Source organism: Giardia intestinalis, chromosome 2 (assembly GCF_000002435.2).
Source record: "Giardia intestinalis strain WB C6 chromosome 2, whole genome shotgun sequence".
Taxonomy (NCBI): Eukaryota; Fornicata; order Diplomonadida; family Hexamitidae; genus Giardia; species Giardia duodenalis.
In genome coordinates, this window is record NC_051857.1 from 342,626 (window position 1) to 366,421 (window position 23,796).

Consider the following 23,796-nt stretch of genomic DNA (forward strand, 5'->3'; position numbering starts at 1 on the left):
TTACTTTGGGAATCAAGCGCGTTCTATGGTGGCTCCTCTCTCTACCTCATCGAGCACATAGTTGACCGCGAGGCCTCCCTGAGATGTCTCCTTGTACTTTTCGTTCAGAGACTTTCCGGTGACAACCATCGTGTGGACAACTTCGTCCCAGCTAATAAGCTCATCATTGAACCCGAGGATTGCCGCTTCAGCACACCCGTCTGCAAAAAGAGATGCATTCCCGTTACGCTCTATGCATGGTATAACGACAAGATCACGTACAGGATCACATGTGAGACCCAGGTTGTGCTTTAGGGCCATCACAGCTGCGTATTCGATTGACTTCACTAAGATGACGGGGTCTATAGCGCTTGCCGCATCATCTCTTTTGTTCATACAGTTGAGGAGGTACGTGCAGCCCGCAGCCGCCATTGCGGTGGCCACTCCAGTCTCTGCCTGGCAGCCTGCCTCTGCCCCAGAGACAGACCCGTAGCACTTTGCAATATTGCCGATGATCCCCGCTACGGCTAGCGCATTGACAAGCTCCTCCTCAGGAAGGTCGTAGTGCTTCCAGTAGTAATAGAACACACCCGGAATAATTCCAGATGAGCATGCTGTAGGAGCAGTGACAATCTCTGTCATGGCCGATGCATTCTCCTGAGATACAGCCATTGCATATGAAAGAATGTACTTCTCTTTTTTAATAGACGCCAAGTGCGGATTCTTCTTGATGGACTCTGAAGAAATCTGGTCGGCTTGTTTTTTATAATAATATGCCTTCCGCGGATATCGTAAATCTCCGGAACCCTCGACGGGTTCCGTTTTTGGTAGCCCAACTTCAACAGCGTTCTTCATTACAGTCCAGATGTTCCTTAGATACTCACGAAGCTCATGACCCTCCTGGTCCCACACAAAGTCCAAGAGACTACGCTTATTGCTTAGACAGTATTTACGTATTTTACTGAAGCGTGTGAATGACGAATAAAGTGGGGCAGTAGGTGGTGTGATGTTGGCAACCCCTGGCGTGGCGTTGCACCCATCACTATTTGCAGGCCAGATTGGGGCGGAACCGTCCCCAAGACGAAGAGAGCCTCCTCCAACACTATAGTATGTCTCTTCATACATCACAATTCCTTTCTCGCGGTCTTCAGCGCTTTTGTACGCTTGGATTGTCAGCGCCTTGGGGTGAAAGGGTAGCTTCTTATTTGGTAACCAAACAAACTCTGTGCTCTCGGGATCTAAGACCGTGAGCATTGCCTTGTCGGTAAGATAGCCCACGCCTGCCTTAGCCAAAAGGCTATAGAGTGTGACTTTGAAGAAGACACGCCCACCACCCAGCAAAAGTTCGTTGATCCCATGCGTTAATACAAAGTGCTGCGCAGCCTTGCGAGGGCCCATTGTGTGGGATGACGATGGCCCCGTTCCAACCTTATACATCTCTCTGAGAGAGGACATCGTCTTACGATTAGAACTATAAGAAATGGTCATTGGGACATATTCATCGAGAACGACAAGGCCATCATCGATACTGATCGTGGCAGTAGCCGGAGTTACGGATCCAGAGGTTACATCACCAAGGGTCAGACTGCTAGTGAACTCATCTTCTGGCATGCGTCAATATAGAGTTTTTAATTGCACAACTACCATTGAAATAGCTTGACCAACAATGTCTCACAGGAGCAGTCCTTACATGAATTGTGAGGTAGGGTACGTTTATCCTCAGACTCTGCTCAAGCACGACGCTTGTTCAATCCCTTCACGTCAAGCCTACGAGAGTATGCCTGCCAGGATGCCGTACTATCCTTTGCTAGAAACTTCTTCTCAGCATCATCGTACCCGAGAACTTCCACGTCTTCTAATTTCATTATACACAACAGGAGGTCTCTGAGGTGTGAGCAACTATTAGCAATCATATGAGTCGGAAGCATGGATGACGGTCCGTTGAAGCAGTGTGAATCATCTGCTTTTACAGAAAGCTCATACCTTTTCAAGCAGATAGGGCAAGTAGTTGGATTGACTGAGTGACAACTATCGCATACGCTGTCACCACAAGGAAAAAGTATGTATCTGATACCATTTCCTGCGGCTCCCTGACACGTAACTGCGGTACACTGCTCGTATCCCATGGCCACCCAATTTCCGAGGCATCTTGATAACACGCAATAGATGTCCTTGAGCTTCTCGATAATTGTCTGGCCAATCTGTGGAATACGCTCATGGATTCCTGCTCGTGCTAAGGATAGTTGGACCTTCTTCTCTACATTCTTTGCCCCGGATTTGTGAGCAGCGAGAGTTGCCTTTATAGACGCTTGTAAGTACGATATCCGTTCCATTATTTCGTTCTTATTTTCGGTTATAGTGAGCCGCACATTCTCGTATTCTGCTCTACGTTGATTGGTAGCTGTCTTAACCCGATTTTGGAGGTCTCTTTCAACCGACCCCAACTTCTTGGCCAGCTCTTCCTGGAGTGTTCCTATAAACTTCGCATACATAGCTGAGATATCGCTTGTGATGTAGCGTTGTATTTCATTTAGAAGAGCCTTGTTGATGGAGCTTGTTGGACCAGTGTCATGGAGCACCTGAGCGAGCCTTAAGGGACTGTTACTGTCTTCAGTGTGTTGTTCTGTGTTGCTAATTTCTGTAAGCTCTCCTGTACCTGTATTTATGTGCCGAATCGTGTTCACAACGGCTTCGCTTGTTCGTCGAGTTGCCTCTGCTGTCTTCGCCTTTAGTGTAGAGAGAAAGCCGAACTTCAATGGGGACTCCGGTGAATTCAGATTTAGCTCTAGGGTAACTCTACGCGGAGATGAGATAGGGGCTCGAAGAAGATCCGTTGGAGGACCTGTTTGCTTTTCAGTATAGTCTTGAACAGGACGATAGGTCCGATATCGTCTTGGCTGCATGATGCCAATGGCTGTGCTATGCTTGGCTTTATTTCTCTCCAAGTAACCAACTGTACTTTCCAAGTTAACAATCTGCGGCTTGACTCCATGGCCAGGTGTCTTCAAAGTGCTAATGGGGACATACTGAACAGATCTACTTGTATGAATTCCAGCTATATCTGGAGAAGATAGGTCTCTGGTATCTTGTTGCATGTGTGAATTTGTTGGTACAGCAGTCCCTTTGGGAGAACCAGCTCCTCGAAGCCTGTCTAGGTGCGAGTAATAATTCAGAAACATAGCTTCCTCTTCATGACCCGGCTGATGTAGTAAGTTGTGGTTGACAGGTCTACAAGTTGTGTTGTGTGCTATTACAGTATCATCTAATTGATGGTCAACCAGGCTTTTATTCGATAGATTCTCTAGCTCCTTCATAACGATAAGGGCGACTGCCGGGCTGTCATAGTCGCAGCTCTCCTTAGACATATGCTCGTGTTCATTAGCTGAATGCAAGGCCATGCTAGTGGACGTGCTGAGAGTGAATTCACGGAAGGCCTGGGTATCGGCACAGTCATCAACTTGAGAGTTTGACATTTGCCTGTCTGTATTGAGGGGAGCGATGCCTATCTCAGATTCTTCTATGTGACAATCTCCCAAGTGCAGGGTTGTTGAAATACGAGAGGAAGAGTGCCCCCGAACCCAAGGATGAATAGTCTTAATACCTAGGGAATCGTGCAGAGAAGACGACATATCTGGCTGGGTATGCGATGTTTTCATGGCACTAAGCTTAGACTGGATTGCTCTTTGTGTCCTCACGATGAGAGAAAGGGCGGAGCCAGGGCTAGCATTCGTGTCATTATGGTTCAGGTGTGTTAGCATAATGTTTCTCTCTACAGAATAATCTCCACTACCAGATGTAATCCGTACGGAAGGGGTTGACGGCTTGGAGCTCTGAGGAAGGCTGTCAATACCACTAGAAAGACACTGACAGAGAACAACGGGGTTATCCCTGTACTTGCTCTTGACAAACTCATTATAAATTTGCTGCTTAGACTCTAACTCTGCAAGCATTTCATTTAGAGTATTGACTTCTAGTGGTGAGCGGGGATACACACTTTCCGTACCCTTTATGTAAGAGGTAATCTCGTGCCGCAGTGTGTTAAACCTTTCTGCAATCTGAATTTCTATTTCCGCGGCTTTGCTCGGTTCTGGATGGAGGCTTTGGACTGTTTGAGAGTCTGTAAAAGATTTAGAGCTTTTACCTGGCCAACGTGGATCTACCTCATGGCCACCCTGTGATGCCACAATAGACGTAGTATCCAGAGCCGTATTCGAAGTATTGGAGCACACTGCTTGAAACTCGTGGTTTGTTAATGCTGATGATGTTGTCTGCGGTATCGCGGCACTCTGCACTGATGTCCGGGGCTTTGCAGATAACCTCTTCCATGACACAAACCGATTCTGCGGCCCCTCAACTAAAGAATAATCATCAGTGCTACAGATTGCTGCTGAATGCGGTCTGTCAGATCTTGGAAGGGTAAGGTGAAATTGTGGAGATTGAGGGGCCTTGAAGTTCTTTGGGAGATAAGATGGTGCAAAGTAGTTTGTGTCTGCCGAGAGGGGACAAGGGTTAGTGCCTTTGAATTGGTTACGCAAAATGGGGTAGTTGTCTAAAACATAAAGGGCCTCACGATTGAGATTTGTGGGTGAACTGGAAAATTTCTTAGCACCATTACGTGCGATTGCCACAGACATCTCCTGCCTGCGTTTTGCTGCTCGTTTGGAGTCACCAGAAAAGACTAAGGATGGATCATTGTATAGCTTGGCTGCTAATTGCCGCCGATCCATGCGCAAAAAAGGGTTAAACATCACCCAGGTAGAGGGCTTGCAACGTCCTTTTACTCAAAACGCAAAACACAAAAACAGCTAAATTTTTACGCCGAGCAACTCTTTATGCTTCTGGTCAATCCATTCACACAAGACCCAGTGACTCATCCCTCAATCACATGGGCTCCAATATTCGAAGCATCAACGCAAGTGTTCAGGATTAGGCCACATTTGACAGATGCCAATTCTGTTTTGGTCATTGGTCTCAATGGTCATATAAATGCCCACAATTTGGAGTCCGGTGCCTATCAGCCGTATGTGGCAACAGGAGGACAGCCCACTGACATAATAGCTACAGGTGCAGAGTCCAACATTTTAATCACCGATATAGCATGGAATAACGTTCTCTCCCTGCGCAACGGTCAGGTCTCTGGCATACTCGGGAACGAGAGTGGCATCCTCAGTCCTGTATCTCTCTGCTATCTAGGCGGGACTGTGTACATTGCCGATCAGACAGGCCTCTTCTCCTTCAGTACAGAGGGGATTGTACAAAGACATGTAGATCAATTGGGAATAGTAGCTCTTGCAGTGGTGCACGACTGTATCATCTTAGCAATAAACGGAGAGAACTGTCTTAAGGCACTACGTCCTGGGTTCCATCCAACCATCTATGCCTCTGGCTTCTTTGGCGCGTTTCGGTTAATAGATATGTGTGTTGGGCCCGATAACTCTGTGCTCGTCGTTACGGAATCCATCGCAACGCGGGTGAGCGAGGCAGAGGCAGACGCGATGCCTCAGAATGGGTTTCTCTTTGTTGTCAGCTGTTACGGCGTCCCTAGCGCGTGTATTCCGCTTCCTGGCACCCCGACCAGTGTATGCTTTATCAATGGCCGTATCCTTCTTAGTGTACAAGAGTCTAAGGATGTATATGCCGTGCCCATTAGCGCCTTTCTATAACCCTCTATAACTCTGTAAACTGGAGCAGTATGTGCTGGTTCAGTTGCCTGATCAGCTTTTCCAATTTATCTTTGCACGGGAAACGCTCAGCAAGGCTGTGCTGGGTAACAGGCGAAGGGGACAAAAATTAAAATGAACCAGAAGATTAGCAATATGGTCCACTTTATCGATGCTGAGACGGATAGAACAATCGCCCAACTCCGTAAGGTGGCGGAGCAGACTGCCACTGTGTCGTATGACCAAATACTCAACACGGATACGTCTAAGGTTGTGGCAAAAGTCCAGGAGATGCGTCTCGCAGAGGAGCACAAGAGGCAAGTGGAAATCTCCCGCTTAATTAGCAAGGCTCGCCTGAGTGTCCAAGACGCACAGTACAAAAAGTACAAGGACCTCAGGGCCACGTGTGTAAAAAAGCTTGAGGAGTTTACTAAGAACACAGCCGAATACACGAGGACCATGCGAACCATCCTGAGTGAAGCAGTGGAATGTTGCAATCTGACTCACGCATCGATACAGCTGCTGCCGCGTGACTCTGGAGCGCTCATTGCAATCTCTGACCAAATACCCTGCAAGATTGTTCTCGACAAGCAGGTTCTTCCAGACACTGCCATTGGGGGCTTCATACTGCGTTCTGAGGATGGAAGGGTTTGCATAGACTGCACCCTGTCAGAAAGACTCGAACAGGGGCTCAAGTGCATGGAGCCCACGATATTCAAGGCACTGTTCCCCGCATCCGTAGGTCTCTGGGAAGACTGACCGCATATCACTTGGTCTCTCAATGGATTCTTCAGTAAATGGCTCTATCTGGTCCACTTGACGGACGGACCTTTCAATTGTCTCTGCTTCAGGGGCGATCCCCAGACGCCGCAAGAACTCGTCACACTGTATCTCGAACTTCTTGGTTGGGGTTGGCGCTCCGAGAAGCGCCTTGTATGTATTTGTAACATGTACGCTATGCATGGAAATACTCAGTAGCTTGGCAAATTGTTGCTCAAGGGGGAGATCATCATCTATATTATCAAAGAGAGAGCCCTCATATGCAGCAGGGCCAGCAGAAAGAGATGGAGGATTATTCTGCGCCTCCTCAAATCTGTGACAGTTTGGTGTGGAGGCCGTGGTGCCGGCCTGTTTGGCCTTCATTTGCAGCCGCTGGCACTGTATAGCAAGTGCTGACCTGCAAAGGGTGCTTCCCACCGGATAGAACGCATCCGCTCTAACAACGTTCATGCAGATTCCAGATTTTTAATGGACATCAAGATAAGCGTCTCTGCCGACTTCGAGGCCAGCCCCGAGAACATACTGGCCTTCCAAACAATGGTGGCCCAGATGGTGCAGGAGACTCCTGAAATTCAGAAGAGGATTAGCTGCTTTGGCACAGGATTTTCGTGTCACAGCCCGCTTGGGTACCTGACGATTAGAAATCGTGCTGAAGCACACGGGCCAGTAGAGGATTTTGGTAGTGCAAACTCTGCCGGTAAGATGGAGTTCAAGGGCATCTCTTCCGAAGATATCAAGGTATATCTTCCCTCCACGGAGGAGCCCGAGGAGGTAGTACACTCTAACACTGTCCTCTATTCAACCCTTCATTTGCCGCATGTTCTTCTGCAGACAACGTGGGATAATATCATACTCCCAGACACCGTAAAGACGCAGCTCAGGCAATTAGTCAGGGCCTCCAAGCGGCTGTCGTCCCATAAGGTGGATCCGAACATTGTCTCTATGCACAAAATGCTTCTCTTGCATTCTGTCCCGGGATGTGGCAAGACGTCTATCGCAACTGCTCTCGCACAGGAGCTTTCTGTGGACCTGGCGCCTCCCGGTGCTATCATTACCAATACTTCGCTACTTATTACAGTCAATGCACACGCCCTCTTCAGCAAGTGGTTCTCTGAGTCTGGCAAGATTATCACGAGGCTATTTACCAGCATAGCGGAGGAAGCCAATGACAACAAGGAAATATATCTGTTAATTGATGAAATAGAATCTCTTGCTGGGAATCGGGAGCGAGCCATATCTGCTGGAGAGCCATCAGACATGGTTCGAGCAGCGAATGCCATGCTCACGCAGCTTGACCAGTTGAAACGATTCAGTAATGTTTATGTCCTCTGCACAACTAACTTGATCGACACACTCGATCCAGCTTTTGTAGATCGCTGTGACGCTGTTATCAATTTGACGCTTCCTGGCGACACTGCTCGTCAGTTGATCTTGGAAGGCGTCATTAGCGAGCTTCTGGACAAGCAAGTCCTTACTAGCCTACTTCATGTCGATGCTGCTGCACATCCTTTTACCGTTACCAGCAATGCCTGCTCTCTCGGCACGGACGGTAAACCTTGTCAACGGTGTCACCAGTGCTTAGAACACATAACCCTACAGACTCTGTTCAAGACTATTATTACGAGTAGCTTCGGGTTATCTGGAAGGCAACTACGAAAGCTCCCTTACACTGCCCTCTCTCTCTGCAGTGATGATGACTTTTCACTTGTTGCCTTCTTGAGGTCATTTATTTCACTTCTTAAGGACAGACAGAAGTAAGACATTGACCTTCACTTAAGTTACTAAGTCTCAACTCACTTGAATCTTTAATAAAAAGGTAAATAGTTTCTTAGTTCCACTTTCCACCTATCAATTCCCTGCGGCGTTGGCGCACAATGGATACTGAGCAAGATCAATCAAAGTTAGTATGTACTACCCACGAAAATGCGGCGGTACCAAGTGGACCCGAGGGCCCCAAGCAGGCGGAGAAAGTTGCTTCTGACGCAAAGGGACTTTATGATGCCACAGTGACCCTATCTAACACAATGATAGGAGTGTCTATCCTCACGTTCCCATACACGGTTTATAGGTTGGGGTGGGTTATCTCTGCAGTTTTGCTAGCAGGTGCCTTCCTATATTCCGTACTGGGGTTTAACGCCATAATTGACGCAGCCTACTTCACGCAAGAGCGCTCTCTAAAAGCAATAGTGCAAATAGTGACTAACAAGCATACGGCGATAACCACAGATGTCGTTATGATCATTCACATGATTGGTGTGTTGGTAGTGTATACGAGTATATGCGGTGATTATTTCCATTCCTCGATCGTCGGGTTTAGCTATGGAAAGTTTCAGCTAGACGCCCGCTATGTCAAGGTCATCGTTGCCATACTCCTCGTACCCTTTATGTTTCTTAGAGACGCGTCGAAGCTCTCGCGCATCGGGATATTTTCAACTCTATTCATTATGATCACTGTTGCTAGCACAGCAGTGTACTTTATTGTCTTTATGATCCGCGGCACGGTGACCTATGCGGGCACGGTTGAAGGGGCAATTGTGGAGCTAAAAGATCCTCATGGCCACATGACCACCTCATCCAAAGCAACGATATCATCTCTGATCTCGCCTCTGGGCACCATAATAGAGTGCCCCACGGAGGGATGCAAGATGAAGTTTCCCAATCCCTTACTGATTGCCTTTCCAGCACACACAATACCTTGGCAGGCCTTCCTCGAAATAGTGAGGAGAGTGAGCATCTTCCTAGCTCTCTTTGGCTGCCAGATTAGTATTGCTCCCCTGTTGGCAGAGCTGAAGGGGAGTCCAGTCAAGAGACGAAGAATCTTTAGGAAGTCTCTATTCATATCTGCTCTTATGGTGCTTATCCTTCAAGTGATCATGGCTGTTGCTGCAGCGTTTTCTTTTGGGGACAAGTTGCAGTCTAATGTTCTTTTGTCGTTTCCGTCGGTAGAGATTTATATGACAGTCATTAAGCTTCTCTATGCATGTGTCCTATTTATTATATTTGTTTTAAAAATGTTTCCAATCCGTTATGTTATTTTAGGTTGGTTCAGATTGACTATAGACACAAGAAAAGGAAAGATAATTTTTTACATATTGGGATTGCTGATAGTTACAATGGCAACTCTACTCTCTATTTTTGTGCCAAACATAGACACAGTATTCAATGCAATCAGTGCGTTATTCGGTATAGTCACCTATTGGCTTGTACCCCTTCTCCTGGTGTATAAAAGGCCATATTTAGAAGCTACCAGCGTGAACACGCTTTTGGGCGAGCCCACTAAGGGAAGTAAAAAGAGAAGACACCAAAATCGCGTGTTGGTTGACGACCATGAGAACCAGCAACTTTTGGAGGAGGATGATGTTGCCGTTGAAAGTGGTGTACGCTATTCCAGAGAACCGCACAGGCACCATGGACACTCTCAAGTTGAAGAGACGTCCGTTGATCAGGTTGGTGTAGGGTTTCTGGCGTTTTTCGGCTTCTCAATTAAGCAAGCGAGAGCGTTTACCAAGGTTTTCAGGGCCGCACACCCCATGCAAGAGAGACTCTTGACTCGACAAGATCGACACATAATAAAGCACCACGAAATATGGCATAACCGCGCCTGCTCTCTTCCTGCATCCGAGGCAGGGTCAGAGGAAATAGAAAGCGCCCATCAAATGGTACAAGAAGTTATTTCATGTGAATATATCGATGATGGAACAAGAACCGGAGAGATGGAGTCCTCAGCATCCCACGCTATTGCAATCTACAAGATAAGGAAGATGCAGGAGGAGCAACAACACCTCCTGTCTGATACTGAAGATCGAACTTGCACAAAGGACGGCAGCAGACCTCCCGCGAAAGCACTCAGAACAATCATGACCATGCGAAAGCGGCGGAACAGTGTGAGTGAGTCCAACCCAGCACAGGACTATTGTTTGCTGCAGGATACGATACCTCCGAACACACTCCCCAGAGGTCCCTATGCAAATGCTGCTGCTGCCATACGTAATCAGGAGACCAAAGACCAAGGTGATACCAACCCACGTACAGTTCATGATGAGCTGCTGGTTGCCGGTGGTCACGAGACAATTCAGAGCATCAATAAAGAGGAAGAAAGAAGATATGCGTTGAAGAAGAAGATGACCAGAACACGTCTAGCACTTGCCATATGTGCAACAGTGTTGATAGGAGCTATCAATCTGACGGGATTTGTCCTTTCTACATTTGTGGATACAGAAACATTTAATTGGATATTTTAGTTAAGCAACCCAATAAAGCAACGTTTCGTTTAGTGAGAAGATTCTGCCGACGCACGTAGTATTTAAATGCTGGCGTAATTGACCGCAAAGCCGCCTCGATTGACCGTCGAAGCATCAAAAGTCCTAGTTGTGCCCCTCCTATGAGGTCGAGCTCCTCACGCTCCATGTCCCTAGAGCATTCAGAATGCTTCAGTGTTAGAAGATCATCCAGGACGGGAAGTCTTTCAAACCATTGTGTGTAAATTTCTCTTGCATTGAGCTCGTCCACGCATACGACATTGGAGCCGATGTTTTGTGGGAGATCAACATCTATTAGTTGGTAAACATCGTCTGCAACAATCCGCACATGCCACATCCAGATGTAAAAACGTATAATCTGCGGATACAGCTCTGACAGGAAACGAGTACCTAAGGGACGGATCCGTAAATGCGTATGCATACTCAGGTTATAGGCCTCTAAACACAGAAGCTCTGGCCTAGACAAGTCATCCCAATCCAATAGGGCATAAAGAAGGAGCAGGGTTACTCCATAAACTAGTTGTGGAAGTGCGTTTTCAACGTCCTCTATAAGCAAAAGCGAGTTGACAAAGATTGGTGCAATGTTGTTGCTACGACAAATAACAGCTTTGGCAGAATCAGCACACCTCTGAGCGTTAATCGGAGAAGAGATGGCAAGAGTAGTGATCTGTGAGAGAGCTGAAGTGAAGTTTCTCAGCGTAATAATAAGAATATCGTGTGAGAGTGAGTGGTGTCCCGTTAAGATAGTCGGTATAAGAAACTGAAGCAAGCATGATAGCGAAGGGCTGTCATCTATCTCCTGGAAGCTGCGTTTGGCTGCTTCAGAATAGAACGAAAGGTAGTGGACGAGTAGGGTCTCATCAACAGAGCTCCTGCTATTGAGCATGGACCAACCTATATATGTGTCTAAGAAGAGTTTGAGAGCTTGTGGCGATGGTGCGGGCAAGAATGACAGCGTGTACTCAAGTAGCTCTGCTGTTGCAAACTGGTCTAACTGCATTGAACGACGTTCCTGAATACTTGTTATGCTTTTCCAGCACGAGAACAGAAGCTCTATGCAGAGGGACACGGATGGAGGTATCGTAGCAATGTATGCGGCGAACATACCGCTAGTTTGCAGGCTTTGCAGAAGAAGCATGGATGTCTGTACTGCAGAGATGGAGGCTCGTGCTCTAAGAAGGGTATAAGGCTCGATGTGGCTATTGACTGTGAGTGCCAACTCACAAAATGATGCTAGAAAGACGTTGCTCCCTGAAATTTGAGAGCTCAGCACACAGGGTACTAGCCCCCGAACAAAGGAACGTTTCCGTTCGTGATTATCTTTTGTTCTGCCGGAGGCAAAAGTGAGTAGAGCATAGAGATAGAGGAGCGCGCCGAGTTCAGTGTGGGCTTTGGTGCTCTTATCATATAACGTGCTTTTAGTAGCAAGAGAGAAGAACAGATGGCGGATGTAGGGAGAGGTACTAAAGTAGTTGCCACCGACCGATGATCTGTGCTCTCTAAGCGCCTTCTTGTCATCTGATTTCACGGTAATGTCATCCAGGAGAAGAAGAGCTAGACGGTCGGCGGATTCTGTGAGCTCTGCTAAAGTAGCATCCGAAAGTGTCTCGCCGTTCTCCTGTAGAGTGGGATAAATGAGGTGTATTATGTCTAATAGAGAGTGTTTAGGAACATCTACAATCATGTGTGCATCCCACCGGCGCAGCTCTCACTATATAATATGCACTGTGCAATCTCTTAGGGCTGTGATTAAAAATTGTAATTTAAAGCACAGAAGCTTGAAGAAAAGTACGTCACAGTAGTACGCCTTGCTGAGCCCACGATATGCCATCGTTTTGTCAGGAATGTGCCACTATACTAGAGACAATGGGCCCCTATGACTATTGTGCGCTTTGTCAAAAGAAATATGAGAGAGCGCGGCAAGGGGACGTGGTAACATCTGAGGTTCATCTTCAGACACACTATGTGGCCCAAGAACGCATGACGGAGAATAGGCCTGTCATCGACGAGACGTGTCCCAAGTGCCACCACGGCCAGGCCTACTACGCATCCATGCAGATGCGCTCTGCTGACGAGGGCCAGACGATTTTCTTTGAATGCTGCAGTTGCGGTCACAAGTACAGAACAAATACGTAGGTATTTGGTTGTAATCACTTGTTGTAATCACCTGATCACGAAATCCTTTGGGCCGGATCCCGTCTACGGATGGCGGACAAAAATTAAAAAACTTAATTCGTGGGTGAGGCGTATGAGCTGCTGGAGTAGGTTTGTCTTTTACGTGATTATGATACTCCTTACGACAGGGATGATCATTGTGACCACTATAATCAACTCCCTCCATTATGACATGAAATACAAGTCTAGAGACATTTTCCAGCACAACAGACGGGTGAACCTCCTGGTAAAGTTCGACATAGCAGCTCCCGTTGTATTCTTCGTGGTTTCTATCTTTTACAGGCAGGTGATATTACCGATACTCTGTTTACCTTTCATAGGGACGACAATAGTGCTGTACAAGGAGAATCGCCTCTTCTTTACACCCAACAACCTGCAGAACAGGTTGAAGTTCGATGAAAAGTACTCCCTAGTGAAAATGCTCATGTACAGCGGTTTGTTCGTTTACCTGGTCATCCGGGGCGCTGTTCAGCTGGGTATCTGCCTGTCCTCGTGATGTGGTTTTTGTGCTGATAGATTTTCAGCATGTAAAACGTGTAAATTGGGCCTTTGTAGAATGGGTTTACGTTGTGGCACTCTGGGTGCGCAAAAGACAGCGGTTTTGGTCAGTGCTGATACTAAGGTAGATGTCAATCTGATGTAAAGGAATGTAGATTGCTTTTTTAAAAAAGTTTAAAGTACTCGAACATCTCTCGAATTATTTTAAGCTGCAAGGATACTTAGACTATCAAGTGAACTGTATCATCGTGCTATCTTCTATGAACAAGTGCGTGTCTATGCTCAGTAAATAGCAAACAAATTAAGTGATAGGAGGTGGAATATCGGCACCATTTGAGTCAAGTCTATCTGGTACTACTTTAACAACCACAATGGTATAGTTACTTGAGCCGTGTTACTTGATTTGCCATGCACTGGCCACTAGTATTGCCCTCACATGAGCAAGCCCCCTGTCCAATCGGTGCAACAAGGAGCATAATTCTTGAGAGAGTAGGCTCTGCGACGATGAAGGTCAAGCTCCCATCAAGCTCTTTGTGACAAGACAGTTGGTCCACAAATGAGGTATCAACAAGAAGTTCTATTTCTACAGCAGATTGCAATCCTAATTTAATAGATGGGCGGATATAAGCCACGAGTTCGGAAGAGCTATAGATCGTTCTATATACCGATCGGGAGGGTGCTCCTGTGAACGGAATGACCATTGAAAGGAACGATGCTCTATCCTGTATCGTCACTCTTACGACCTTTGGTGGCTTGCTTAGATATATCTTTGTGATGTCTGCCTCCAACAGTTGAATGGTGAGATGTCTGCTTTGGACACGTGATGCCAAATCAAGTACGATTTCTCCACTAGCTATTATATTTGAAAGGCTGATGCTTTCTCCAGCAAACTCACGTATAATAAGAGGATCTATCCGGAACAACTCGCTGAGCACAGCTATTTCGGCTTCGTAGTCCGCAGTACAAATTCGTCTACCTTGTCGCCCACGTCCCGCTTCTTTCATGTCAACTAACCACAGTGGTATATCGCTTTCAGTAATCAAGTGATACTGAGTTCTGTCTTTCCAGTATCCATAATCAAACCACGGCTCTGTAACATAGATCCTCTTTCTGGTTGGGTTGGAGATGTGCAGCGAGACTGTATTGCCTATGCTGTTCGCCTTGTTGCCTGTAGTATCTGCCCTATTTCCAGTGACGTTGAGAGCTACAAGTGATGACCGCTTATTTGCATTAGGATAGGCAGTGTAATTCAAGAGCATGGCAAAGGAAAAGGTGTCCTTTGGGTTAAATTCGTTTGTGTCAGGCACAGAAAAGTGGATGCTATCATAGCCGCCGTCATAAGTTGGGATCTCCGTCTGGTAGAGTAATGAGGTGAGCCCATTAGTACCAAGCGTTGTCGAGGCACTCAATGACACTGAGTGGGTGTTAGCATTTGTCCCGCAAAAGTTAGCATCTATGACCAGGTACATTATCGCCCCGAGCATGATAGACCCCAGAATCGCAGACACACCAACAAGGAGTGTCACGAGAGACCCAGACAAGTAACGAGGAACACGGGGATACTCTTTAGCAGGCCGCAAAGCCAAGTCATGCATGCCTGAGTTTGTGCTCTAACTCTGTAAGCGTTTACTGGTGGTCTTTGCATAGCAACAGATTCATGTACCTGTAAAGCTACTTACTGGGAGTAGCAGAGAGGCCAGCTTGCACTAGTTTAGAAGAGATGGTCTCAAGGCATGTACCTTTGGCCACCATGGCTGCTTCTTCAGGATTTGTGGCTCCCAGGATATTCTGAAGAGAAAGAAGAGGTGCACAAATCTGTGTGGCTGGAAGCTTAAGGACACGACGTAAAGCGACTGCAATCTCCTTGAAGGCTTGTTTTAAACACTGGAGTTGGTTCAGTGAGATGGGGCTTTGTATTAAGATGTTAGCTAGCATCACTGTGCTCTGCTTAATAACGGCAGACGCCAGTTCTGATGTGTAGCTAAGACTGTAATCTTGCTGCTCAAGCATAGTACAGAGTGATTCAATGAAAAGAGTTGGATCTTGGGTTTGAGCAATGACCAATAGTTCCGAGTGGACTGCACTAATAAAGTTACTAGCGAAGGTACTCAGGGCTGCTTGATAGGTTCTTGTAGCTTGCTCTTCCAGTTGGTGATTGTGTCCATACTGGGACACAAAGGTCGTGAGTAGGTATAATGTTAGAAGCTCAGGATCTGACGAACCCTGTGCTGCAAGCCTCGACAGTGTCTGTTGAACAATGCTACTCTCCAAGGAGTGGATAGCCTCTTTGTGGACACGCTCGAGGCGCTGAATTCGTTGAAAGGCATACTCGACGGAATTCTCAAACTGTTCGAATTCTCTGTCGAGTAGCAGAGTGGCTAAAGTGGAGGACGTAAGGTCTATTTCTACGGTTTTGTATAACGAACATATCTGGTTATGCAGGGTTATGTACTTGGTTATAGCAGACCCTGCAGACATCCCTGTCAGTTGCTGTGCGTGGGAATCATGATGTTCTATTATATTGATGAAGCGTGTAACGAGATTGGCGATCAGCTGAAGGTAATCGGCGCTCGATTCCCGCTCTGTTGTAATACTATTAATACCATCTAAGATTGCGTTAATAGACGACGTAAGAGTAGATGCAGTTTTATTGAGAATGTACTGAATAGAATGATCATAGATATCCAGAAGAAGCACGTTACTATCAACGCACCTAATTATAGAAAGAGACTGTATGTTGGTGTAAGCAGTATGAAATGCATAGAATGCTTTGTCAACTTGTTGTGCAAGGGCTTGTATGTGTAGAGAGAGTAGCTTAGTTGTTTCAGCTAAAAGCGGACTAGGCGCTACGGGGGGTATGTCAGCACACAGTCGGGCACACCAGTCATCCAGCGAAAGTGTAAGTGGCACAATGCATCCTGACTGATTTAGTTCCCACCGCTCAAGAATGGCCAACATTCTGTCAGAATCTATCTTGAGCTCCGTTGCCGTTCGTGCAGTCTGAATGGAGTCTGCAGCAAGCTTCAAGGCTCTGTCGGGAGTTGGTAGCTGCAAAAGTGCCTCGAGGCGAGCAATGGTGCCTTCTCCCCCGGAAACCATGTCGATTGTCAAGAGAAGTTTGCGGGCAGAGATAAGCTGTGAAAATAAGTCTTGTGGCAACGCAGAAACTTGGCTCAATCCGTTAAGGTGGTCGAAGGAAGAGGAGACAGCAATAGCGACTTTTTCACCACGTTGCATGCTCTGTTCAAGCTGATAATAGCTGGAAAGAACACGTCCTCGAGCTCTCTGGCGAAGGTCATGGACGACAGCTAAGTCTGCAGAGAGCAGATCCTTAGAAGCAGGCAGCTGCGCCATTTACACGGTAGAAAAAAGCTAGTCGGGCATGTTTTTGACTACAAGGTCTAGAGCATGGGTAAATGCCTCGTTGTTTTGGAAGGATGTCGCCGGTATCCACTCTAAATTCTTCACTACCGTGGGAACAAAGATATCTCGGTAGATGGCCTGCAGTTCGTCGCTGAGAGGCTTGCTCTCGGGCCTCGTCAAAAAGACGAACCAGTATCCACTTGCAGTCTCGTAAATGTGACAGGTGTAGGTATCTGTTTTGAAGAACTCCAACCGGGCGTCCTCGCCCGGCGTCAAGGCTACTGAACTGCGTCGCAGAGCAAAAAGTAGCCCGGCCAACATGTCCATCGGGGCGTCATCAGCGTGCTCGAAGGCGCGGAAGTACAGCAGGGCCCCGGAGCGCCGGTAGACGTAGAACTGGAGAGGCGGCATAGCAAAGTATTTTAAATTGGATTCGCTTCGGAGAAAGAAAAAGGACGCCGAAGCAGCCGCGGCCTCTGGCTTGGACCCCGTGGCGTCGCCGGCCTCCGCGGAGGCAGGGGCCGGCCCGCCTTCAACTCAGCCGGACAGCCGGAGGCCGGAGACGGAGCACGGTCAGGCGGGCGGGGTGCAGTGCCAGCCCCAGCCGCAGAGCGGCTTCCTTTACTCAAGATCGGGCGGGTTCGGGGGTTCCTCGTCCTCCCCGAAGCCCAGGATCAGGTCTGCGCGCGCCGCGACGGCGTGGACGGTCTCCGGCTCCGTCGCGGTGTACGGGACGAAGCAGAGCCCGCCCTCTGCGACGACGGCCTGCTCGATCGCGGCGTCGAGGGGCCGCGTCCTGGCCACGCGGGGCTCCGCCATGCTGGCCACGAGGTCCTGCAGCTCGTCGTGGCCCGCACCAAGGAGCCGCGCCTGCAGCTCCGACCCAAGTAAATCGACCTTGCTCATCACGGGCAGGAAGGCCGTGCCGCAGCTGCTCATGGCGCTCATGGCGACCAGGACGGTGGAAAGGTAGGAGCTCCGGGTCTGGAACTTCTGGGCCTCTGCTATGTAGACAAGCAGGACGGTGTATCCGCGCGTCTGGAGCACACGGCTCAGGATCCCTATGCAGTCGTAATAGGTGAAAAGCTCGACCTGCCCCGCGAAGTCGATGAGGAGGTAGTCGTCTGGGTAGTCTCCCAGTGCGTCGTCGAGCCACGATTGCTGCAAGGGATCTGAGAGAGCGTACTCGAGCGCATAGACAAGGGCGCCGTTTGGTCCAAGGCTGCAGTACTCCATCACGTCCTGAACCGAGACAAACTCGCGTATGTCTACAGCAGCAGAGTAGGGGATGGTCTCCGACGCCGGGTCAAAGTTAAAGACATTCACTGTTCTGTGCAGAAGGGAGAAGTGGTCCTGAAGAATTGCGCAATACGTTGACTTTCCAGATCCTGCCGGTCCCACGACAATCTGGCAGAACTTGCCCATTTCTTTTAGGGATTCAGGAGTAAAAAAGTGAGTGCATGACTTTAAATCTCAGCTTCCCCCTTTACAGAATATATGACCACTACAGAGACGCCCACTACGCCTTTGGTGAAGAGATAACGAGCATCTTTGCCGGATTGGAGCCTGCCATCAAGGCCTTTGGAGTCGAACTGGATCAATACAAACTCTCGGACCCAATCAATATGGCTCCCTTTCCTGAGGTGTTGCATGCAGTGGCAACAACAAGTAGTAGTCGCTTCAGCAGTGTATTCAAGCGGCTTGATGACCTATCCCTGATCAAGGAAATGATATCCGAGATTCGTGCCGCCAGTAAAAGTAGAGAAAGCAGAATGCAGCATACCATACAGGTCCAGCGTGATGTTTCTGTAGCTCTCCACAAGACTCCTGCTGGCTCTGTCTCGGAACCCGATCTAAAGAAGGCACTTGGTCAAAAGCCAAACCAGATCCCAGATAACCTAGAGGAGATTGTTCGTCAGAAACAAGTGGAACTGGAAAAAGAGATGCGGGCTCGTGTCGAGGTCATGGTAGAAAAGGAGAAAGAACTGCAAGAGAGGGTAGAGCAGATGGACGCAGAGATCAAGCGTCTTGAGCGACAAAACGCAGAACTTGATCAGAAAATGAAAAAGGAGATTGATGAAGAAAGAAGTTTACGGGAAAAGGAAGCAAATCTGGCTACTGAATACGAGAAGAAAATTAAAAGCCTAGCCAACGAGCTAGCAGAGCTCCACCAACAAAAGTCCACATACGAGCAGAACTTTGCCATTAAAAAAGCAGAGTGTGAAGACGAGTTACACAGCATTCAGCAGGCGCTCTTGAAAGTCAAGACTGAATTGGCCCAGGTGTCCGCTGCGAAAACCACTACACAAACGGAGCTAGAGAGTGTAGGGAAGAAGCGACAGCAAAATGCAGAAGACATAGTCAACTTGGCATCGCAGCTCTCGGAGGCAGGCCCTCTGATAGATAGAAACATTAAGATATTTGAGTATGTGATGGACAGCGGCGAAGAGATGATATCTTCTGCAATCCATAGGTTAATGAAGACTGGATCACGTGTAGAGAGCACAGAGTTCGAGGGCACTCGAGAGTTCACCATGCCTCTCACAGAAAACTTGCGGGGGATTGGTGAAAATAAAGATTCAACACATAGTGAGAGATGCTTGTTGCTTGATAAGCTTAAGCAATCAGATCAGGACTCGGCACAGCAACAACAACAGCAGCAAGTACCTACAGATGGAAGTGGAGCAGAAAAGAAGGCAGAGAAATACGTCATTCCCATAGAGTATGAAGCTGACTTGTCGAAGAGCCAGGTGCCGGTTGCAGACTGGGCAGTGGATGCCCTGCTCTCAAAGTGCATCAACCAGTCATCTAAGATCGATCCTGACACGGTATTTCAGCCCCCTCAACAGAAAGTCACAGTATATGAACTCTTTGGAATAAGCAACCATCCCTATGACAACAGAACCAGGCAAACACAGAACTGGTCCACTGACAAACTAACACAAAAGGAGATAGAGCTTTATAACGCCAAGATGGGGTTCTCTGCCCAAAGACCCCATTCCAGCTACCATAAATAGGAGTCCCCAGCTGATTAATCGGCTATCTGCCCTCTGTTATAGAGGTGAGCAAATCGACATACCTTTGTATTACACTATCAACCAGCGATGCCAAGGCATCTGTGTGTAAACTCTTGGGGATAGCCTTGATCCGGTCGAGGTTCCATGCAAAGGGAAGCATAAAGAGCTTCGCCTTCCTATGACCTCCCTTGATGCACGCAGTAGGAAGGGCATCTAAAAGAGCAGCCTGTTGTGTGGTGGGGGCACCAATAGTAGCCGTTTGTCCGGCAACTGATGCACTCTTCTGATAGAATGTCTGAAAGTTAGTGTTCAGAGCAGACATGATGGGGTGCAATTCTGGATCCCCGTCCACTACTGCCTGATAGAACGGAATGGTTAGAAGCTCGTAGAAGGGCTGAGAGAAAAGGCACGAGGGGATGACCGCCTTTAAAGACCCCAGCCCACTGGAGGCTCCTAGATCACATGGAATTGCAAGAAATGTCGGTAGCGAATGCAAAAACTCAAGGGGCCGAAGCTCCTCACCTTCAAAGGGATACGTAACTAGCTGAACATGCTGCTCAAGTCCTCGCTGCTTCTTAAGTTTATCTAAAATGATCCGCTGAATAGCACTGTGCTCCGGTTGCACACGAAGCAGAGAGAGCTCAACCATCATCTTTGGGCTCTTCCGCTTTCTAAGGAAGACCGCGTCGCAAATAGCGTCTGTAAAGGTTTCCACGTGCGTCTTGACCTGTTTCTGCTTTGTAATATCTAGCCCTGGTGGAAAGATGAGCGGGAATAGGAGAGCAGGACGCCGTTGATCCGTTGTATTCATCTTCAATATTTTCATTTGAAATTTCAATTAACACGTCATAAATGTTAATTTTTATAAAGGATTGACACAGACAACTTCATGACTGACCAGGGTGCCAGGCAGAAAGATCCGCAGAAGGATAGGCACGAGACATCCAACTTATCAGTAACAGCAGACTATGTTGACAAGTGCAATAGCTCTCCGTTAGAAACGTACCTGCGTCTCTTCGCAGATATTTTCCTCAGTGACGAAGAGTACGTCTACTTTATGCTCGCAATTGCTAACACAGGGCGCATAGAAACAAAGGGCGGAGCCATTGCGTACCATGTGAGTGACTACATAAACGCCATTCTCAATCAGAAGCGCATAGAGAAGGTCAATAAGGACCATAACTCGGTGCTCCACGGAAAGGGTACAGACGACCCTGCTGTAAGGGCCTTCTGTGAAATGATTGAGATAAATTTCATAGAAAGAAATACCTCGGCCCAGCACTCTAATTACCAAGCTAATGCCTCCTATCTTTTCAATCTCAAGAAATTTCTAATTACTAGCTTTTATAATCTAGATATATATGTTACCAAGTTAGAAGCAGAGCTGAAGGACCCGATATCCATGGGACATGTCAAGTACCATTGTGAGTATTGTGATAAAAGGTTTACAGAAGCAGATCTATATAAGCTTAATAAGAACGGAAATATCAAAAGCAGCACATGCCCTAAGTGCTTCAAGCCACGGCTAACCTTGGTGACCAAGCACAACCAAGACAAGGATGACACCGCAATGAAAAAGGGAATGTTGTCGGTGTTGAAGGAACTGCATGCTTTGGGGAAGAGGATAATCAGTGAATACATGGACAAGAAGGAGAACTACTATGCAGTGAGGCTCAGAGAATTCCAGAACTCCTATCAGAATAACTTCCTGGAGGGCCAGCGAATATATAATAAGTGCAACGGTGCAGCAGCAATGAAGGTAGCAGATGAAGATGGAGAAGGGAGCGAAGACCAGGAAGACACTTTCACGTGGTTGTCGGCGAATACAGACGGGGTATCGTCTGCAACCTCGAGCCAGGAAGTGGCCAATGTGTCAGGACTTCGGCCAAGCCAAGGAGCTGCACACACAAATTCATATAGCCTTGGTGGAAAGAAGCGGCGACGAATAGACGTCACCTCTACTGATTTCAGATCTGTCTTTAGCAAGAGAAACGGGGCGTTCTGGAGGAGCGAGAAGCTTGGTGGGATGACCGTCCTCGGTGAGTCAACAAGAAGACCCAAGTGGTTCGTCGCTATAAACGAAAAGGCACAGAGGGTATTAAATAGGGGCAAGCGCTAACAACAAAAGATAGTATCGTAAGATGTCTCAGGGTGACCCTACACTACACTACACTGTCAACAAAGCTCCCTTTCCATTTCAAAGGCAATATCTGGGGAAACGAGCGTTGCATCTACGAGGGCCTTTTCAATGTTTCCTACCCGTCGATATATGATCATCCTGTTGTACAGTGCATCACCGTGGAGTGGATTAATATCGAGTGCGTGATTCAGCAAGAATAGGGCCTTTGTGTATGCAGCATGGATGTCTTCACCTTGAGTGCTGCCCTGCGCACTGATCACCAGCAAAACAGCAAGATTGACCAGTGCTTCGACATGGGTACAGTCTATTTTGGAAACAATAGTGAAGCAGTTCTTGGCTGCACCCATATCGGACAGATGTAAAAAGCAGATACCAATGTTGAACCAAATGTCGCTGCGCATCCTTACAATTCTGTCGTCAGAAAAGCTAAGCTCTCGCTGAGCAGTCTCTAGTCTGTTCAACGCAGTTAGCAGATGAATAAATGCATCGTGATACTGATGCTTTTCTATATGACAGACGCCTAGGTTGTTCCAGATGGCTGGATCGGCTGGAACAAAGAGGAGAACGCGTTTGTAGAGGATCAGTGCGGTAGATGGAGACTCAAGTGTGTGCAGTACCTTCTTACCTAAAGCCTTAGCACCCAGTCCAACTCCTTGCACTAATAGGGACGCCAGACTGGCTAAGGCCTCGACGCTGGACGGGTTCCTTTCTAGAGCGTCTGCATATGAATATGCACATCGCTCATAGTTCTGGATAAGCTCGTAAAGCCTTGCCATTGCCAAATGAGGAACTGCACTGGTCTGAAACCGCTCCGCACACTCACGAAGGACCAAAATGCCCGAGTTGATATGTCCCCTTGCTACCAGTGTACTGGCCAGCTTTAAATACGTGTCGATCCTGGGAGACTCCTTCAATGCGTTTCGAAGGTGTTTTTCGGAATCATTGTAGCATCCCATAGAATAGTAGATTCTTCCCTTCCGATCGCTGTAGAACCAATCTGAACAATCGGATGGATTGATTTTCGACAAAAAGAACAACGCATGTCGAGGCATCGGTGTGGCGTCAATGTATTCGGGTGGAATATTGACATCTTTATCCCCGAGTGCTGACCTGGAGGCCGCGCTGTCTTCTGTCAATAGAAGATAGTCTAATTTTGTTGGACGCATCCGCGTCATATATGCAATGAGGAGACGGGTGTAGTTTCCATGGGCTATGAAATCGACAGGAAACTCTTGAAGAAGATTGCACAAAGACCCAGTTCTCAACTCCAAGTGAGAACTAAGCACGTTTCCGGCGAAGCCTCTGACAACAGCTGCAGCAATAGTCGCCGTGGAGGAGCGGCTTCCCGTTCGACTGCTTGCTCGACTTCCTGCCCTGCTTCCAGCTCTACTTCCCATACGTGACCCTGTGCGAGAGCTCGACATAAGCCTGGATGTGCCCCGGGTAAGAGGCTTTCCTGCCGCATTAGTTGCTGGCCTTACGAACCCCACTTCAATCTGTCTTGTTGATGCCGATACTGGTGATAAATATGGATGTGTAAAGTTATTCTTCTCTAACTCATTCTCTTTTGGATGCTGTTGCGGCTGCTGTAAGCCGGTGCCCCCAGGCATCTGGAAGGACATGTTTCTGGTTGCATCCATCAAGCCTATAGTATCTAGCTCTGTCTCGTCTAAATACGAGGCCTCTATGGCGCATTGGAGCCGGAGAAGAAAGGCCTGCTGGTTCGTCCTGTCAGTTCTCAGCATATCTTCGGTGGAGGCAGCACACCGCGAGTATTCTCCATACTGCAGATGCTGGTATGCTTCATAGAGGGTTGGAAGGGGGCTTTTCTCTATACCAGCAAACCGACTCATAAGATTTTATTTTACACTGGTGCGCGCTCACTCCTCTCATCGAGCAGCCTCGGATACTGGCAGCTATGATCG

The 23,796-nt window shown here is 47.8% G+C and overlaps 18 protein-coding genes across 18 annotated transcripts; 8 read left to right on the top strand and 10 right to left on the bottom strand.

Moving 5' to 3' along the window:
- Window positions 1-12: 12 nt before the first annotated feature.
- Window positions 13-1,590, bottom strand: GL50803_0024662 (L-serine dehydratase; the record flags this gene model as incomplete). Its single annotated transcript, XM_001708209.1, has 1 exon — window positions 13-1,590. One exon carries the CDS (start codon window positions 1,588-1,590, stop codon window positions 13-15), a length of 1,578 nt encoding a protein of 525 aa, XP_001708261.1.
- Window positions 1,591-1,709: 119 nt separating this feature from the next.
- On the bottom strand, window positions 1,710-4,727 carry GL50803_0013604 (uncharacterized protein; the record flags this gene model as incomplete). Its single annotated transcript, XM_038045722.1, has 1 exon — window positions 1,710-4,727. One exon carries the CDS (start codon window positions 4,725-4,727, stop codon window positions 1,710-1,712), a length of 3,018 nt encoding a protein of 1,005 aa, XP_037901687.1.
- An 84-nt stretch (window positions 4,728-4,811) lies between these two features.
- On the top strand, window positions 4,812-5,642 carry GL50803_004337 (uncharacterized protein; the record flags this gene model as incomplete). The annotated part of the gene is made up of 1 exon (XM_001708207.1): window positions 4,812-5,642. The coding sequence occupies one exon, from the start codon at window positions 4,812-4,814 to the stop codon at window positions 5,640-5,642; it is 831 nt and encodes a 276-aa protein (XP_001708259.1).
- A 132-nt stretch (window positions 5,643-5,774) lies between these two features.
- GL50803_0013603 (ATP synthase subunit E family protein) lies at window positions 5,775-6,398 on the top strand (the record flags this gene model as incomplete). Its single annotated transcript, XM_001708205.1, has 1 exon — window positions 5,775-6,398. The coding sequence occupies one exon, from the start codon at window positions 5,775-5,777 to the stop codon at window positions 6,396-6,398; it is 624 nt and encodes a 207-aa protein (XP_001708257.1).
- On the bottom strand, window positions 6,309-6,869 carry GL50803_008525 (uncharacterized protein; the record flags this gene model as incomplete). The annotated part of the gene is made up of 1 exon (XM_001708204.1): window positions 6,309-6,869. One exon carries the CDS (start codon window positions 6,867-6,869, stop codon window positions 6,309-6,311), a length of 561 nt encoding a protein of 186 aa, XP_001708256.1.
- An 18-nt stretch (window positions 6,870-6,887) lies between these two features.
- Window positions 6,888-8,177, top strand: GL50803_008524 (Transitional endoplasmic reticulum ATPase; the record flags this gene model as incomplete). The annotated part of the gene is made up of 1 exon (XM_001708203.1): window positions 6,888-8,177. One exon carries the CDS (start codon window positions 6,888-6,890, stop codon window positions 8,175-8,177), a length of 1,290 nt encoding a protein of 429 aa, XP_001708255.1.
- Window positions 8,178-8,293: 116 nt separating this feature from the next.
- GL50803_008523 (Amino acid transporter family) lies at window positions 8,294-10,660 on the top strand (the record flags this gene model as incomplete). Its single annotated transcript, XM_001708200.1, has 1 exon — window positions 8,294-10,660. One exon carries the CDS (start codon window positions 8,294-8,296, stop codon window positions 10,658-10,660), a length of 2,367 nt encoding a protein of 788 aa, XP_001708252.1.
- On the bottom strand, window positions 10,644-12,362 carry GL50803_0014727 (uncharacterized protein; the record flags this gene model as incomplete). Its single annotated transcript, XM_038045786.1, has 1 exon — window positions 10,644-12,362. The coding sequence occupies one exon, from the start codon at window positions 12,360-12,362 to the stop codon at window positions 10,644-10,646; it is 1,719 nt and encodes a 572-aa protein (XP_037901688.1).
- A 140-nt stretch (window positions 12,363-12,502) lies between these two features.
- Window positions 12,503-12,814, top strand: GL50803_008518 (DNA-directed RNA polymerase subunit; the record flags this gene model as incomplete). The annotated part of the gene is made up of 1 exon (XM_001708199.1): window positions 12,503-12,814. One exon carries the CDS (start codon window positions 12,503-12,505, stop codon window positions 12,812-12,814), a length of 312 nt encoding a protein of 103 aa, XP_001708251.1.
- A 112-nt stretch (window positions 12,815-12,926) lies between these two features.
- Window positions 12,927-13,349, top strand: GL50803_0028549 (Cornichon protein; the record flags this gene model as incomplete). Its single annotated transcript, XM_001708197.1, has 1 exon — window positions 12,927-13,349. One exon carries the CDS (start codon window positions 12,927-12,929, stop codon window positions 13,347-13,349), a length of 423 nt encoding a protein of 140 aa, XP_001708249.1.
- Window positions 13,350-13,731: 382 nt separating this feature from the next.
- GL50803_008516 (uncharacterized protein) lies at window positions 13,732-14,946 on the bottom strand (the record flags this gene model as incomplete). The annotated part of the gene is made up of 1 exon (XM_001708196.1): window positions 13,732-14,946. The coding sequence occupies one exon, from the start codon at window positions 14,944-14,946 to the stop codon at window positions 13,732-13,734; it is 1,215 nt and encodes a 404-aa protein (XP_001708248.1).
- Window positions 14,947-15,022: 76 nt separating this feature from the next.
- Window positions 15,023-16,705, bottom strand: GL50803_0016457 (uncharacterized protein; the record flags this gene model as incomplete). The annotated part of the gene is made up of 1 exon (XM_001708195.1): window positions 15,023-16,705. The coding sequence occupies one exon, from the start codon at window positions 16,703-16,705 to the stop codon at window positions 15,023-15,025; it is 1,683 nt and encodes a 560-aa protein (XP_001708247.1).
- Window positions 16,706-16,723: 18 nt separating this feature from the next.
- GL50803_0095269 (Bet5-like protein) lies at window positions 16,724-17,125 on the bottom strand (the record flags this gene model as incomplete). Its single annotated transcript, XM_001708194.1, has 1 exon — window positions 16,724-17,125. One exon carries the CDS (start codon window positions 17,123-17,125, stop codon window positions 16,724-16,726), a length of 402 nt encoding a protein of 133 aa, XP_001708246.1.
- Window positions 17,126-17,335: 210 nt separating this feature from the next.
- Window positions 17,336-18,139, bottom strand: GL50803_008513 (ATP-binding protein; the record flags this gene model as incomplete). The annotated part of the gene is made up of 1 exon (XM_001708192.1): window positions 17,336-18,139. The coding sequence occupies one exon, from the start codon at window positions 18,137-18,139 to the stop codon at window positions 17,336-17,338; it is 804 nt and encodes a 267-aa protein (XP_001708244.1).
- A 35-nt stretch (window positions 18,140-18,174) lies between these two features.
- Window positions 18,175-19,731, top strand: GL50803_008512 (uncharacterized protein; the record flags this gene model as incomplete). The annotated part of the gene is made up of 1 exon (XM_001708191.1): window positions 18,175-19,731. One exon carries the CDS (start codon window positions 18,175-18,177, stop codon window positions 19,729-19,731), a length of 1,557 nt encoding a protein of 518 aa, XP_001708243.1.
- A 22-nt stretch (window positions 19,732-19,753) lies between these two features.
- Window positions 19,754-20,542, bottom strand: GL50803_008511 (uncharacterized protein; the record flags this gene model as incomplete). Its single annotated transcript, XM_001708190.2, has 1 exon — window positions 19,754-20,542. The coding sequence occupies one exon, from the start codon at window positions 20,540-20,542 to the stop codon at window positions 19,754-19,756; it is 789 nt and encodes a 262-aa protein (XP_001708242.2).
- Window positions 20,543-20,620: 78 nt separating this feature from the next.
- Window positions 20,621-21,850, top strand: GL50803_008509 (uncharacterized protein; the record flags this gene model as incomplete). Its single annotated transcript, XM_001708189.1, has 1 exon — window positions 20,621-21,850. One exon carries the CDS (start codon window positions 20,621-20,623, stop codon window positions 21,848-21,850), a length of 1,230 nt encoding a protein of 409 aa, XP_001708241.1.
- Window positions 21,851-21,906: 56 nt separating this feature from the next.
- Window positions 21,907-23,724, bottom strand: GL50803_008508 (Tetratricopeptide repeat-containing protein; the record flags this gene model as incomplete). Its single annotated transcript, XM_001708187.1, has 1 exon — window positions 21,907-23,724. One exon carries the CDS (start codon window positions 23,722-23,724, stop codon window positions 21,907-21,909), a length of 1,818 nt encoding a protein of 605 aa, XP_001708239.1.
- Window positions 23,725-23,796: the final 72 nt, after the last annotated feature.